This window comes from Galleria mellonella, unplaced genomic scaffold (genome assembly GCF_026898425.1).
Source record: "Galleria mellonella isolate WM207_F2 unplaced genomic scaffold, CSIRO_AGI_GalMel_v1 utg778, whole genome shotgun sequence".
NCBI lineage: Eukaryota > Metazoa > Arthropoda > Insecta > Lepidoptera > Pyralidae > Galleria > Galleria mellonella.
This window is the reverse complement of record NW_026442150.1, coordinates 694,217-710,688: the sequence shown is the minus strand read 5'-3', so window position 1 is coordinate 710,688 and position 16,472 is coordinate 694,217. Positions and strand designations below refer to the sequence as shown.

The following is a 16,472-nucleotide window of genomic DNA, read 5'->3' as shown; positions in this document are numbered from 1 at the left end:
GTAAATATTTATCCATTTATTTAATACTTTATTGTACACACCAGTTATTTATGAAAAATATGACAGATGTAATCAAACGTACAATAGCGAGCTTAACTCTAAAAGAGTTCTCCTCCAGCAACAGCCAAATTTAAATTTAGAAGGAAACTGTTGTTTTATTTTTTAAGCTTTACTGTACACAAAACATACTGTTAATCACAATTCATTATAAACATAATGTACAAAGGCGAGCTTATCTCTAATAAGAGATTTCTTCCAGCAAAACCTTTCCATGTTAATTGTGTTATTTTAAAAATAAAAATAGACAGTCATACGATCTGCATATATATGTATACACAAAGAATAATACAAACTACACATTATAAAATACATAAACCTTGTAAACATACACATATACTTACACATATATACATATACACATACATATATATACACATATAAACATATATAAATATACATACACATATATATAATACGTCAGCATAGTGATAAGTAATGCTCCCTTAGACGACGCTTAAACATGCCTGTACTTGTCGATTCCCTTATTTCGGATGGCAGACTATTCCATAGTCGAATAACTGTAAAGGAATTCCCAAAAGCCTGAGTATGATGCGGTGGAGTGTGATTTTGCTTTTTGTTTTTTTTTGTTGCTTTTTTGTTTATCCATTATTTTATCTGTTTTTACTGTGTATGCCTGTATTGTGTGTATGTTTGTATTGGTATTTGTGTGCTGTAAGTAATGTGAATAAATTATATATCTAACTATCTATCTACCATTTTTAAAAGAGACTTATATCACCTCTTCGTCGTTGGTAATGGTATATACATTCAATTCCTCGTCTGTCTGCTTGGATATTTGTGTCCTTGTGTGCATGGCGATGCCGCCTTTCTGACCGACTACGTTGGACCATGTGATTCTGAAATATTTAATAAACAGAAGTTGTTCATATGTTTTTTGAAAATTGATATATTGTATACATATTCGATGTATTCGATTGATAAATTAAAAAGTGCTCCGCTAGTGAAATAGAACGCTATATATATAAATATATTGCAAGGCAGAGGGAGACTTTGTACAAAAGTCAATTGCTTGGGTATTTCTGTCCCATTTGTGTTTCTACCGTGAAGCAGTTGTGTTTGCATCGCTGTGTTTCGGTTTGAAGTGTGGGATATGGCGTGAATTTACTGGGTACGGAGGAATAATATCTGAGTCCTCAGGAATGGCAACGCATGGGAGGTATCATGGGCGAAACAGTATACTCTGTTATGTCTATGGTACTGCTCATGTCTACAGGCGAGGGTTACCACTTTCCATCAGGTGGGCCGTCAGCTTGTTTGCCATTCTAAGTTGTATAAAAAAAAATATTGTTCACGGAAAATTGTTTTTTGTTGAAAATATTACAGTTAAAATATTTAATCATTTTACTTCAATACACGTCACACACACAAACACAAATAGAGAGAAAAATCGTGTACATGCACGCACGCACGATCGTACGCACGCCCGCACGCGCGCAAATACACCCACACATACACATGTACACACGCACGCACGGTCGGACGCCCGCACGCACACACGTCCACATATACACACACACACACACACACACACACATGCAGGCCCGCACATGGCTGTAGATACACACACGCGCGCAGTGTGCAATACTCACCCTTCTTTAGAAGTGGTCATATTGAACTTCATTGGTAAGTATGCGACCACGGAGCTTTGTACGCGGACCGTGTGCTCCGACTGCAGGATTAGTCCATCAGTGGACAGCGACGTCATAGCTGTGCCCTGGTACCTGGAGTTGTAGGTTTGGAATTGAAAAGTTCCTACTTTTATTAAACTAGCAAACAGGGGGGAAAGGGATTGTTGGTAATGCGGGCTACCAGTCTCATTGTTAGCAAGACACACTGTCAGGTCGACCTCCACGTGGTCCCCCTGGAAACTATCGTGCTGAATTCCAGGTGTATTCGTTACAATGGGTTAACTGACCTGCCTTTTTGCCCTACCAGCGTATACCGTCAGTGCAAACGGAGTTACCATTCCATTATCATTCATTAAAAAAACAGCCCCAGCAATATATATGGCAGTGAAATAACAGGGTACGGAGACATAACACTTTGGTTTTAAGGAATGGCAACGCATGGTGGGGTATCATGGGCGAAACAGTATACTCTGTTACGTCCATGGTACAGCTCATGTCTATAGGCGACGGTTACCACTTTCCATCAGGTGGGCCGTAAGCTTGTTTGCCATTCTAAATTGTATAGAAAACTGATCGGGTTTCTGACATTGAATGCTGGTGAAGGTCAAAAAATATTAATATGAACTTCGAAATGACTTCGAAATAAAGAACGTTCTTATTTCGGTTGTATTTTTTTTCATATCTGTTACTTCATAACTCCGTCAGTTGCGAACCGATTTGGAAATTTTTTTCCTTATCAGAAAGGATATACTTACACGTTACTTCCATAGACATTTTATGAAAATCGGTGGAGTATTTTAATTTTTAGACCAAAATAACTGGTTTAGTCGCAATTGAAGTCGGTTTTTTTTGTGGGACCTTATCTTTAACTGTCTTACCTCAAATGCAGGTCATTATTTATAACAATGTCTCCAGTGGCTGACAGGTTACCACGGATCGACGTGAACGATGTACTGGAGGACTGAAGTCTGATAGGTATACCTGACGAAGAAATATCATTAATTAAATAACAGCATATATACTTTATTGCACTATTACAACTTTTACCAGAGGAAGACTTTGTACAAAAGTCGATTGCTTGAGTACCTCTGTCCCATTCGTGTTTCTACCGTGAAGCAGTTGTGTTTGCATGGCTGTGTTTCGGTTTGAAGGGTGCGATATGGCGTGAATTTACTGGGTACAGAGGAATAACACGTGAGTCCTCAGGAATGGCAAAGCATGGGGGTATCATGTGCGAAACAGTATACTCTGTTATGTCCAAGGTACAACAAGGTACAAGGATTTTATTACAAAGTCAAAGATGCGTTAAAATAATAAAACCTGTATGCACTCACCCAGAACGCTAGGCAAATGCACCTCCATTTGCGCCGGCAAGTGTATCACTTGCTGGTTGATGTGGCTGCCCAGTCGGAGGAACTCGATCACTGATGTGATAACTGGGGGTGATACAAAAGTTTTAAGCTGTACTGCCTTATGCTATTTAGAGGATGTGTTTTTTTTAATGGGTGAAAATGGAACGGCAACCCCGCCCGCGTTATCGGTATCTGAATACAGGGAATTACATAGAAGGAATGATAAAATAAAAACTGTAAATCATACGGTTGTCTCCTTTCTTCTTATGCAAATATAATTAGTAAAACGAAAGATACACCATTAGTTGCTATTTTTCTCAATTCATAGCAGGTAGCATATACACTAGGTATAGAAAATGTTTGATATGTCAATTATTTGTCAATGACAAATTTTACATTACTAGATTATATATTGGACACAGTTTATGTAGAAAGTATGCAAGCGGGTTGCTTCTGAATTTGGTAGGGTTATACGGCCGTATAACGTTTTCTATACACTAGCCTGCGATGAATTGAGAAAAACAGCAACTAATGAAAAAAGGAGGCGACCAAACGAGTATGATTTACAGTTTTTATTTTATCATTCCTTCTATGTAATTCCTTGTTCTTACATCAGTATACACCGACGAGGCACCAGTGGAAGATGATAGGTGAGAATAAATGCAGGTCAATTGGTCCACCATGATGAATTTGACAAGAATTAACCGTGATGGTTTCCAGGAGGAACCGCGTGGAGGTCGAGGACATATTACTAGCAATGGGGCTATTAGACCTCATGACTAACAATCCCTTTCCCACTAGAAGTTAGTAAAAATAAATACATGTCTAGTGATATATTAGTACCGTGTGGTCCCGGCATAGAATGGGCCACCCCTCCTTTTCCCTTGGGTACCTTAAGAGGCGATTAAGGGAACATATAATCGAAGGATGAACAGCAGCGTCTCTTTTAAAATATCATCAAAAACAAAACTTCGGTTTTCAACCCGCCTGCCAAATGTGGCAACTACTGGCAAACTTCTTCTTATGGGGAAGGCTTATGTTCAGCAGTGGAGAGTTAATGGAATGAAATAATAATAAATAATTACTTACTGTGAAGACCGCTCCACGCGTCGAACTGTGTACGGTTGACGTGAGCAGCATACACGGTCATGTCTTGCATTTTGACCACCACATCTATGTGAACCTGTCAATTATGACCTTTCATATTAATATATATTTCTCAAACATGCTTGGAAATGTGAGCATTATTTTGACAATCTTCTTAGAGATAAATCAAAATTGCCGTACTGGCCAGATTCATGCGGGCAGCGGCCGGCAAAAGTTGTATGAAAATCCATATCTGTCGTGTTCTGCGGCCAGATAAATTACTATGTAAACTCATATCTGTCCTGTAATTTAAAAATGGAATGACCTTTTACTTCGAAACATGGCTACCAAGGAGGTAACTAACAAAAGGTTTTATTTAAATTTCGACTGGCTTGCAAATAGAAAGCTGTTTATTGAAAAAAAAAAACAAAGGAACATTATGGCGCGTGAAAAAATATTATTGTTCGTTATTCGTCATTGAACTTAAAAAGTAAAATTGTGTTTTTGATTTCCGCGCATTGTTTGAGAAAAGTACTATACAAGCCTTGGCCACAACTAGGCATTGATGGACTCACGTATGTGTGCCTCGGCTACGCCTCGGCCCACATTTGCACGTTCGTCCATCAATGCCTCAGTTGCTGGCCGCTGCAGTAATATACTAATATTATAAAGAAACAACCATTTGATGTTATATTACTAAATTATGTGTAATCTTGCGATAGTTAATATCATTGGTTATTTGATAAGAATCAGAGGGAGACTGTACAAAAGTAATCGACTTTTGACTGCTTGGCCACCTCTGTCCCATTCTTGTTTCAACCGTGAAGTAGTTGTGTTTGCATGGCTGTGTTACGGTTTCAAGGGTGGGATATGGCAGTGAATTTACAGGGTAAATAATAACACCTGAGTAATCAGGAATGGCAACGCATGGGGGGTATCATGGGCGAAACAGTATACTCTGTTATGTCCATGGTACTGCTCATGTCTATAGGCGACGGTTACTACTTTACATCCGGTGGGCCGTCAGTTTGTTTGCCATTCTAAGTAGCATAAAAATATTTCGTTTAATTCCGCTATCGTTAGTATGTGTGCGACTGCCAACACTCGAAGATTGATTATTATTTTTACCAGAAGGTATACAACGTTCCATATTAGCAATTAATCTCCGACTAACGGTAGCGGATTTAAACGAAATAATTCTAAATAAATAATCAAATTTGATATTTATATGACAATTTTTTAATCAGAGTTTCAGTTACTTGCATTTTCATACATCAAAAAGCTCATACCATCATCAGGAATGGCAACGCATGAGGGGTACGTTGCACACCAGTACATCATGTGCTGTCCACGGTTCTGATCATGCCTGTAGGCGACAGTTACCACTATCCATCAGGCGGGTCGTCTGCTTGTTTGCCTCGAGATGTGACTGAAAAAACTTACGTCTTCCGGGAGTTTCTGCGCCCACGCATTCAGGTCCTGGAGTTTCACCTTGAGCAGGTCCATCATCATGTTCTCCACGTTGAAGTATTTGAACCTCTTGTAGATATTTGTGGAGACCCCTTGTGCTACAAGGTATATCTAAAAATAGGATTGTTCTCATTTAGGCTTACGGCCAGGCTGATGGTAAACAGTTATTGTAGTCTGTGGATGCTTATAGGTTTTTTTTTTTGATGGGTGAAAATGGTATGGTAACCCCGCCTGCGCTAACGGGATACGCTGGCGGAGCACCAGTGAAGGGTGATAGGTGAGAATGAAAACAGGCCAGTTAGCCCATCATGATGAATTCATCAGGAATTAACCATGATAGTTACCAGGGGGAACCGCGAGGAGGTCGACCTGGTTGGATATATTGTTAGCAGATGCTTATAGGTTTCAGGGTCTATAGATACCGATGATGGTTTATCATGGAGACTGTATTATGCGTTTGGTAACTGTAGTTGTATAAAAAATATAGGCCAGTTAAAAATCATCTAAAATATGATCACCAGAGGGAGACTTTGTACAAAAGTCGATTGCTTGGGTACCTCTGTCCCATTCGTGTTTCAACCGTGGAGCAGTCGTGTTTGCATGGCTGTGTTTCGGTTTGAAGGGTGAGATATGGTGTGAATTTACTGGGTGCAGAGGAATAACACCCGAGTCCTCAGGAATGGCAACGCATGGGGGGTATCATGTGCGAAACAGTATACTCTGTTATGTCCATGGTACTGCTCGTGTCTATAGGCGAGAGTTACCACTTTCCATCAGCTTGTTTGCCATTCTAAGTTGTATAAAAAAAATTCAGAACAACGTTTGTTCAAATATTGGTATATTGGCAGAAATATTTGATTAAAATTTATGTTTAAATTTATATTGGAACAAACATTTGTTTTTATTTACTTTTAGACTTTCGAAACGTCGAGATTATCATTTCAGTCATTAACTGTCGATTGCTGAACATAAGCCTTCCCCATAATGGAAGTTTTGCTAGTGGGTCTCACGCTTGACAAGTGGGTTGGCAACCGCAGTCAGACTTTAGAGATGTTTTAAAAGAAACGCTGCTGCCCATCTCTGGACCATTAAGTTTCCTTAGTTGCCTTTTAGGACAACCTCAGGAAAGGAAAGTGTGGCCTATTTCATGCTGGGAGCACAGGATCTTGGACCAAACGTCGAGGTAATTCAAGTAAATTATCACTTAATTCCCAATATTTGTTAATTTTGATATATTGTAATACATATTTATAATAAGTTTACTATTGTAATCTTTTGGAGGAAACAATAAAGAGTATCTATCTATCTATCTATTTTATCAAACAGATGTTATGTATGTTGGAACAAACATTTGATAAAAGTTGGTTATATTTGAACAAACATTTTATCAAACTTTGATGTATTGGAACAAACATTTTATTTAACATTGGTGTACATGATTAAATATTTGATCAAACATTGGTGTATGGAACGTTTAACCAAATATTGGTAGTACAGTTTAAGCAATACTCACGGAAGTCTGATGAGACCTGACCCCGCCAGTGGACACCTTCGCGCCAACAAACGACGGCACCATGGTTTCATCACCAATCGACAAGAGTTGCAGGGCCGCGCCGCTGTCATCACTGAATATGGTGTTCTGAGTCGCCCAGTAGACTGAGTCGGGTTTTGACACTTGTTTTATGATGTAAGGCACGTAGTATGAACTGGAAAGAAGATATATTTTTAATGCCAAACAAGCTGACGGCTCGCCTGGTGGAAAATGCCAACCTTCGCCTATAGACATGAACGGTATCACGGACCTAATAAAATCCTTATTAATATCAGAAAGTGCGTTTCTTTCCTTTAACCCTTCTTTTCGGGGGGAAAGGGATTGTTAGTAATGGAGACTAAAAATCCCATTGCTAGCAATATACCAAACCAGCTCGACCTCTTCGTAGTTCCCCCTGGAAACTATCATAGGTAATTCCTGATGAATTCATCATGATGGGCTAACTGGCCTGTTCTCATTCTCATCTATCACCCTTCACTGGTGCTCCGCCAGCGTATCCCGTTAGCGCAGGCGGGGTTACCATTCCATTTTCATCCACCAAAAAAAACCCTTCTTTTCATAATGGTAGAAATTTCCATCATAATACCATGAATGCCCAAAATTTGTATAAAAGAACAATTTCACTTAAAGTCTGGATACCTTTTTAATGTCCATTGCAGAAAAAAAAACATAGCTGTCAAATTACAAAAAATTATTACACCTTATCAGGTCTACCTCCACGCGGTTCCCCCTGGAAACTATAGTGCTGAATTCCAGATGTATTCATCACTATGGGCTAATTGCTGATGAGCTAACTGACCTGCCTTTCCATTCTCACCTATCACTTCTCACTGGTGCCCCGGCAGCGTATACCGTTAGCGCAGACGGGGTTACCATTCCATTACTATCCATTAAAAAAGAAGTACAATCATGAAATATTTACGATTTAAAAGAGCTTGTAAATAAGTCTATTTGAATAAAGATTATTTACATTCCATCCCATCCCATCCCATCCCATCTCATCCCATTCCATTCCATAGTGTTCCTTAGTACTTTCGTACCCTAATGTACATGGATGCAAACCAGTAAAAATGTCCATGACTTACGCAACCCTGTATCCTGCAAATGACTTGTTCTCATCCATATTTATCACGCTGGAGTACCAGAAGCTCTTCAGCCGATTGTCGGTGGAGTTCTTAATATAGTTGTGTATGTATAGAAAGTCGCTCTCCCTGATGGTGGTGGAACTCAGGAACATGTGGATCGCGGCGATCCGGAGTTGGACTGGTTCGGTGTCGTTCGTCAGTATCGGGAGCGCTGTTTTTAGAACCTGAAATAGGAAGTTATTAGAAAATTTACATAACAAGGACGGTTTTAAAATTCTTAAGACTAGAGGGTGATTCTATGCCGTTTGATCTCGGCATAGTATGGGCTATTTCTTCTATTCGGGGGGAAAGTGTTTTTATCTATGGAGTTTGATAGCCCCATTGCTAGCAATATGCCCTATTAGGTCGACCTTCACGTGTTTCCCCCTAGAAACCATCGTGAACAATTCTTGTCGAATTCGTCACGATGGGCTAACTGACCTACTTTATCCTCACCTATCATCCTTCACTAGTGCCCCGCCGGTGTATACCGATAGCGCGGGTGGGCTTACCATTCCATTATCATTCATTAAAAAAAAAAAACCTATTCCCGTGAGTATCGTAAGAGGCATTTAAAGGAACTTAATGGTAGAACTTATGCCAATTATAAATTAATTATTATTAAGTTTTATTCAAACAGATGAAGAAAAAAAGATCTATTAAAGGTAGTCATCCTTACCTCGTACGGTTCCTCCGGAATGGAATTACTGCTGCCAAATGCTGCCCACAATCTCTCATACTTATGTTTGGTGGGGTCCCCGAAAATCACATTGGTGTACTCCATAGCAGAAAATCCAATGTTGCATAAACCTTGCAGCCAAATCAGTCTGTCGACATATTGGGGACAATCTGTGGAGGATGGGGAGAAATTGTTAGGGAGGCAAACGAGTAGAAGGCTAAAATTTCGTCGCCCATGAACTTTGGGTGTTTTGTGATTATGATGAAGTTTGGATGTTTGTCCCTCGATATTTGATACTTGAGATTTGATACTACATTATCAAATATGCAGTAATCTCAATTTATATACAGAAAACCGTGTACTGTTTCGGGCATCTTGAAGATAGGGTTATGATAGCATCCAAAAAGCTCAGAATACTTATTAGAGTGAGTACTTCACTCCGAGAGAAAGATTTATCGTTTTACAAGTCGCAACCTCGGCTCCTTATAGAGCACTGCCTTCATCTATGGGTTGGAGCACTGCGATACCAGTTTAATCTTTTTGACTCGGTTCAAAGACGGGTTATGGAAATTGTCAACTATCTCATACTTACAGCCGGTATCAAATCGTAACTTTGAGGCGTGATTTCACCTGCCTTTGTTTAAGGTATTTGGATTTATGTATATGTAAAATTGGGTTCATTATTATAGGCCACATCATCTATTTCTTTCCTTAGTACTCCATCAGCGTTTACCAAGCGCTATATGCGGGGTTACCATTCCATTATACTTTATTTTTGCAAATAAGATTGGCTAAAAAGCTGACGGCCCACCTGATGAGAAGTAATCTTCGTCTATACGCATGAGCATGAAATGGAATGGGGAATAAATGAGGATTGAGTACTCTGTTCAGTTTTCCTAAGAGACTATAGTTAGAGTTCTTCAAAAAAGGGATAAATAAGTGTCTTATGTTGCTTGCCGATATCAAAAGGAACTTAAGTTTGTTTTTCGTCTCAGTGGTGTTAAAAAATCATATGAATTCTTATCAGTTTCCATTCCATTCATCATATCAGTCTGTCCGTTGTCCACTGCTGAACATAAGCCTCTTCCTTACAGGATTTTGCTAGTAGTTGCCACACTTGGCAGGCGGGTTGGCAACCGCAATTAGGTTTGGGAGATATTTTAAGAGAGACGTTGCTGCCCATCCCTTGCCTTCCCTTAGTCGCCTCTTACAACACCAACGAGAAAGGAAGGGGTGGCCTATTCTACATCGGGACCACACGGCCAACTGTAATGGAATGCACTGATATTTTAAAATAATAAACAAAATATTTACCACTATACATCCTGAAGTATTTCACCACAATATAGTCCATGTAGTCCTGTTTGACACTCCAGGCCGCTCGTGTTTTATGCACCAGGATCCCGAAGCTGAGGATACCAGCCCTCCTGATCTCAGGGTTAAAGTCCAGCCCCAACTTGGTGAATACCTCCAACTCTTCGAGTAGAGCTTGGTTGTATATTGCCACGTTGAATGGCAGTTTCCTTATCAGTGACAATATTGCTGCATCTTCTATTTTCTCCTGCATATGAATATTCATACATTTAGTATGTAAATGGTTTCTAGCTTGTATTTCGTGGATATTAGGCGTGGATTTCAGACTAATAAAGTAAACTATTTGATGGCGTATTAAGAAAAAACATACACCAGAATTTAAATCTGTAGATTTTAACCTTTAGGAATAAAACTAGAGGGAAACTTTATACAAAAGTCGTTTGCTTGAGTACCTTTGTCTCATTCGTGTTTATACCGTGAAACAGTTGTGTTTGTATGGCTGTGTTTCTGTTTGAGGGGTAGGATATGGTAATGAATTTACAGGGTACAAGGGAATAATCCCTTAGTCCTCAGGAATGGCAGCGCATGAGGGGTATTATGGCCGAAACAGTATACTCTGTTAAATCTATGGTACTGCTCGTGTCTATAGGCGACGGTTACCAATTTCTATCAGGTGGGCAGTCAGTTTCATTAGTCAGCCCCATGCGTTGCCATTCCTGAGGACTCAGGTGTTATTCCTCTGCTTAATGAAGTAGGGGTTCATTTTCGGTCGGGCTAATTTAACAAACAAACTCTCCTGTATTGTTTCTGGTCTGGGTGTTCCTTCAAATGTCTGTGGCCCGGTTTTTCATTAAACAGGATATATATTTATTTAAACTAATGCACAGAGAAACTGTGTACATATGGCGGACTTAACAACAGACGGTGTTTTCTGCCAGTCAAATATTGATATTGATGGATATTTATTTATTTAACTCTTTATTGCACCATAAATAAAAATATACAATGACAAGTGAATAATTCAAGGGAAATACAGTAACATAAATACAGATTGAAATATACACATAAAGGTACAAAAGGCGGTCTTATCGCTAGGGCGATCTCTTACAGACAACCTAGTTTTCTATATTATTTATTTATATTTATATTTATTACCTATATTCTAGTTTAAAGATCAGTTGTTTGTTGTGATTATATGTTTTTGCCTTCCAATCTTTCGTAACTTCCTTACCTTCTTCTCCATGACGAGGTACTTGACAAATTTCGCGCAATCATTTGATTTGGCGTAAGGCAGCATCTCCAGGAAGATGTTTCTGGCTGTTTCCAATTCATAGCTCGTGCCCAGAATCAGATCTTCGAATAGAAGCACTAAGTGGTTGTAGTCCAGTTGTGCTATGGTGCTGAAAAATATATTTACATGTTTTTTTTTATACAACTTAGAATGGTTAACAAGCTGACGGCCCACCTGATGGAAAGTAGTAATCGTCGCCTATGTTCCATCATTTCGAGAAAATCACAGAGTATAAACTAGAGGATTTTTACTGGATGCAAATAAAACAGTACTCCCGTCTCTTTCATAGACTGCCTAAGACTAAGGACTAAGACTAAGGAATGGTCGAGTTATATGCATTCATCCAATCTCTGGAAAATACGAGTGTTTGAGGTATTTTTTTTAATGCGTGAAGATGAAATGGTAACTCCGTCTGCGCTATTGATATACGTTGGCGAGGTACCAGGGAGGCATGATAAGTGAAGATGAAAGCAGGTCAGTTGACCCATTGTGACGAATTTATTAATAATTATGCACGATGGTTTCCAAAGGAACCGCGTGTAGGTCGACCTGTTAGGGTATATTGCTAGTAATGGGGCTGTTAGTGCCCGTTACTGACAATTCCTCCCCCCCTAGTCTTTGAAGTCGTCGTGTGATGTAGTACAACCAATTTTGAAGCAACTGTACTTGCATGGCTGTAGTTCGGTTTGAAGGATGAGACATAGCAGGGAAGTTATAGGACACGGAGAATAACACCATAGTCCTTATGAATGATAACGTATGAAGGCCATCATCTGTCACCACTCTGTGATGTCTGTAGTACTGTTTATATCTATAGATGACGGTTTTTTAATGATTGATAATGAAATGGTAACTCCGCTAGTGGTATCTGTATACGCTGGCGGGGCACCATTGAGAAAATTTCATAAGAATTAACCAGAATGGTTTCCAAGGGGAACCACGTGGAGATCGACCTGATTGGGTATATTGCTAGCAATAGAGCTAATAGATCTTCATTTCTAGCAATCCCTTTCCCCCATAGACGACGACTACCGTCTTCTGTCTTCTATTAGGTGAACCGTTAGATTGTCAATCTAAATTGCATAAAAAAAACTTTACAGCTTCGAGGAGATCGTTTGCTGTACAATGTTACATCCTCACGCTTGAACAACTAACATCATGCTTTTAACGACCATGTAATTTTAGACATGGTACATTTAAATAAATACACATAATGTCAACAGAGATTTGAAAGAGTAACTGTTGAGTTTCTCGCGGGCTCTTCCCAACAGGTAACAACTTTCCGAATCCTGCATTCGTAAAAAATGACCATTTAAAATTGCTTGTGTAAACAAGAAAATCCTATTTGAATAAATATTATTTGAATGTAATCTAGTACTTAATTTTTTTTTTCTATTGGTTGTCCGTTCTAAGGGCTATACGATCGGTCCCTTGTCACTTGTTTTTTACTTACCCTTCGGACTATATTGATCACTTTAGTTTTTCTACGGACAGCCTCATTTCGGATTATATTACGCAGCGAAATTCCAAGCGTAGCTATCTCAATAACTCGCTGTGCAAATTGGAATGTTCACGTAATCATTTACTTCAAAGGAAATCTTAAAACATGGAGAAGTCTAACTCACTTCAGAAGGTTGGAAAGGTCCAAGTTGTGGATAAGTGATGCATTTCTGACCACATTGTCGGTGTCTATGCCTTTTGTAGCAATTTTGAGAAGAATCTAAAAACAACAAATATGTGAATGGAAAGGAACCAAAAATCAGTAGCAAAAATTCAGGCAAACAGCTGATCTTCCACCTGACGGATAGCAGTAACCGTCGCCTATAGATATGAACAGCACCATGGAGATAAAAAGTACATTATGGTACCTATAGAACTTTTCATGCGTCGCCATTTTCAAAACCTGTGATTTTTTAATAGATGATAATGGAATGGTAACCCGCCTGCGTTAACGGTTTACGCTGGCGGGGCACCAGTGAGGGATGATAGGTGAGAATGAAAAGGCAGGTCAGTTAGCCCATCGTGATTAATACACATAGAATTCAGCACGATAGTTTTCAGGGGAGACCATGTGGAGTTCAACCTGACAGAGTATATTGCTAGTATTGTCACTGGTAATCAGCATTGCTAACAATCCATTCCCCCCAGGACTACGATGTAATTTAACTGCCATATTCCATTCTTCAAACTGAAACATAGCCATGCACACACAACTGCTTCACGCCAGAAACACAGATAGGACAGAAATACTTATACGCATGATTTTTGTATGGTTTCCTTCTGGTAAACCTATGTCGCCTCTTAATAAGCTAATACTCAAAGATTTATAAGTTTATGTCCTGTTAATGTATAGGAACTTATAAATCTGTAGGCGTATTTTATGAGGACAAAGGTAGGTTGTGTTCACCCCTGAATTGTCCGTTCTTCACCCCAGGATCTGAGCAAAGCTATATGTGATATGTCTGAGAACACTTATACGCTTCTTTTAAAGACCAAGTCCTTCTCCCCTCCTAGGCAATAGTAGTCCGTACTTACCTCCAAAGTCCGGTTCTTCAATTGATCTTGACTGACATTCCTTATACCATTTGATGGATAACTGAAGTCACTGGTCTTATATATTATTGTTGTTTTGTTCAGGCCCAATTCTTTTGTGTCCTGTATGGGCCTGTATGTCTCATAATAGAGGAAAAGTCTGGAAAGATATGCGAGATATTTAGTGTAAAATTACTATTAGATATAGAGGGAGACTTTGTAAAAATGGCGTAGAGATGTCGCATTTCTGTGCGTCTCCTACCGAATTTATCATGGGGAGTGCTCTGAGGAATTGTTCGGATTGATACCTGCTGCTGATTTCCCCATCGTACAACCGGCCATAAACTAAAATTTCATCCCAACCATCTGGACGAGTGGCGATCCTCCACCGTGCTTTTTTCAAAACACTTTCTTTCACGCACAACCACTCTTTGGAATCAAATTCCAGCAGCAGTATTTCCGAACCGATACGACAACCTTACCTTCAAGAAAAGAGCATATTCCTTTTTAAAAGGCCGGCAGCACACCCGCAATGCCGTTGGTGTTGTGGGTGATCATGGGCGGCGGTAGTCACTTACCATCAGGTGAGCCGCATGCTCGTTTGCCCGCTGTGTTGTAAATAACAAATTCTTCAATAAAGTCTTATACAAAGTATTCTACTCCCTTTTGTCAAAATCATGTTTCTGCTGGAAAATAGCTTTCCTTGAATTTGTCTCAATTTGAAGAATGGGATATGGTAACGAAATTACAGGGCACTGAGATATGACATCATGCACCGGGAAGATTTATAGACGAGGATTACTATTTTCCATCAAGTGGGCTTACTTATTATCTATACATTTTTTATGCAACTACGAATGACAAACAAGCTGACGGCTCACCTGATGGAAAATGGTAACCAAAGGGAGACCAAACATCGTTTGCTTGAGCACTTCTGTCCTATTCGTGTATCTACCGTGAAGCAGTTGTGTTTGCATGGCTGTGTTTCCGTTTGAAGGTTGGGATATGGCAGTGAATTTACAGGGAACAGAGGAATAACACCTGAATCCTCAGGAATGGCAACGCATGTGAGGTATCATGGACGAAACAGTATACTCTGTTATGTCCATGGTACTGCTCATGTCTATAGGCGACGGTTACCACTTTCCATCAGGTGGTCCGTCAGCTCGTTTGCCATTCTAAGTTGTATAAAAAAGTTTATAAAGCTTCTTACTCGGAAATGACATTCAAGATGTGGTTGTTCAACTTATATTGCAGAGTTCCCTTCAAGTCCAAGCTGATGAGTCCCTTCGCATCGTCCACTTCGTACACTCTTTCAGCCGTCGACATGGATTCCGGCTACGAAATAGAGTAAAGTTATATAAATCTTTACTAATATTATAAAATAATTGATGCCTGCGACTTTGTCCGCGTGGTATTTATTATTCCTGTTTAGTATGTATCCATGTATGTACCTATCTATTAAATATGTCTGGGAATACTGGACCAAAATTAACGAATGACGTGTCGTTCTCACTCTTTGTTTTAGGTCACAATGATGTTACTCAAGTAGATTGTGTACTAAGTTGTATAAGTAACTATAGTTTTTTAACTATCCCACGGGAACTCTTTAATTTTCCGTGATCAAAAGTATCTAAAACGTTGACCTGGGATGTAAGATATCGCCGTGCAAAATTTCATTTAAATCGGTACAACAGTTTCGGAGATTAGCCCGTACAATTTGAAAAAAATCTGGATGTGTTCTATTTAACTTCTAACATCCCCCTGATTCGGTTTTTAGCAATATTTATGTACAGACATTAGACTTCTACAGTTTTATTATATGTATAGATAGGCAGTTGTCGCGAGGTTCTGGCATAGAATAGGCCATCCCTTCTTTTCCCGTGGGTGTCGTAAGAGGCAACTAAGGGAACTTATCGGTCGAGGAATAGGCAGTAGTGTTCCACCTTAAACATCACCAAAAGTCTATCTGCGATTGCTTATCCGCCTACCAAGCGTGTCATTACTGGCAAATCGCCCCTTTATGGGGAAGGCCTATGTCCAGCAGTGGACAGTTGACGGCTGATATGATGATGATGATTTGTTTGCAAACATGGTAACGGAATACCTACAGCTCTGTCTTTTTTGGTTTAAATAATGTAAGATTTTTGTTCACAGAAAAAAAATACTTCTATCTTGGTAGAAACAGTTATGTATGTATGTATACTTATAATAAGTCTGTAGAGAGGTCAATTCTGTACATGTCCAAAATAACTATCAGCGGGTGATTAGTGATTGATACTGATGCCAAAAATGCAATCAGTAAAATTTTCGTCTGTCTGTCTGTATGTTTGTTATAGAAACAAAAACTACTCGACGGATTT

The 16,472-nt window shown here is 39.3% G+C and overlaps 1 protein-coding gene across 2 annotated transcripts in view; it reads right to left on the bottom strand.

Moving 5' to 3' along the window:
- LOC113510482 (uncharacterized) overlaps positions 1-16,472 on the bottom strand; it is a 39,647-nt gene that overhangs the window by 10,844 nt on the left and 12,331 nt on the right. For both annotated transcript variants that reach the window (XM_026893941.3, XM_026893948.3), the window contains exons 7-20: positions 15,323-15,447; positions 14,113-14,269; positions 13,203-13,297; positions 11,518-11,686; positions 10,287-10,533; positions 8,973-9,142; positions 8,255-8,478; positions 7,131-7,323; positions 5,591-5,728; positions 4,151-4,244; positions 3,044-3,145; positions 2,588-2,690; positions 1,671-1,802; positions 800-917 (exon numbers count right to left, since the gene is read on the bottom strand). In XM_026893941.3, the coding sequence (XP_026749742.2) occupies positions 800-917; positions 1,671-1,802; positions 2,588-2,690; positions 3,044-3,145; positions 4,151-4,244; positions 5,591-5,728; positions 7,131-7,323; positions 8,255-8,478; positions 8,973-9,142; positions 10,287-10,533; positions 11,518-11,686; positions 13,203-13,297; positions 14,113-14,269; positions 15,323-15,447 (2,067 nt within the window). The remainder of the gene's footprint in view (positions 1-799; positions 918-1,670; positions 1,803-2,587; positions 2,691-3,043; positions 3,146-4,150; positions 4,245-5,590; positions 5,729-7,130; positions 7,324-8,254; positions 8,479-8,972; positions 9,143-10,286; positions 10,534-11,517; positions 11,687-13,202; positions 13,298-14,112; positions 14,270-15,322; positions 15,448-16,472) is intronic.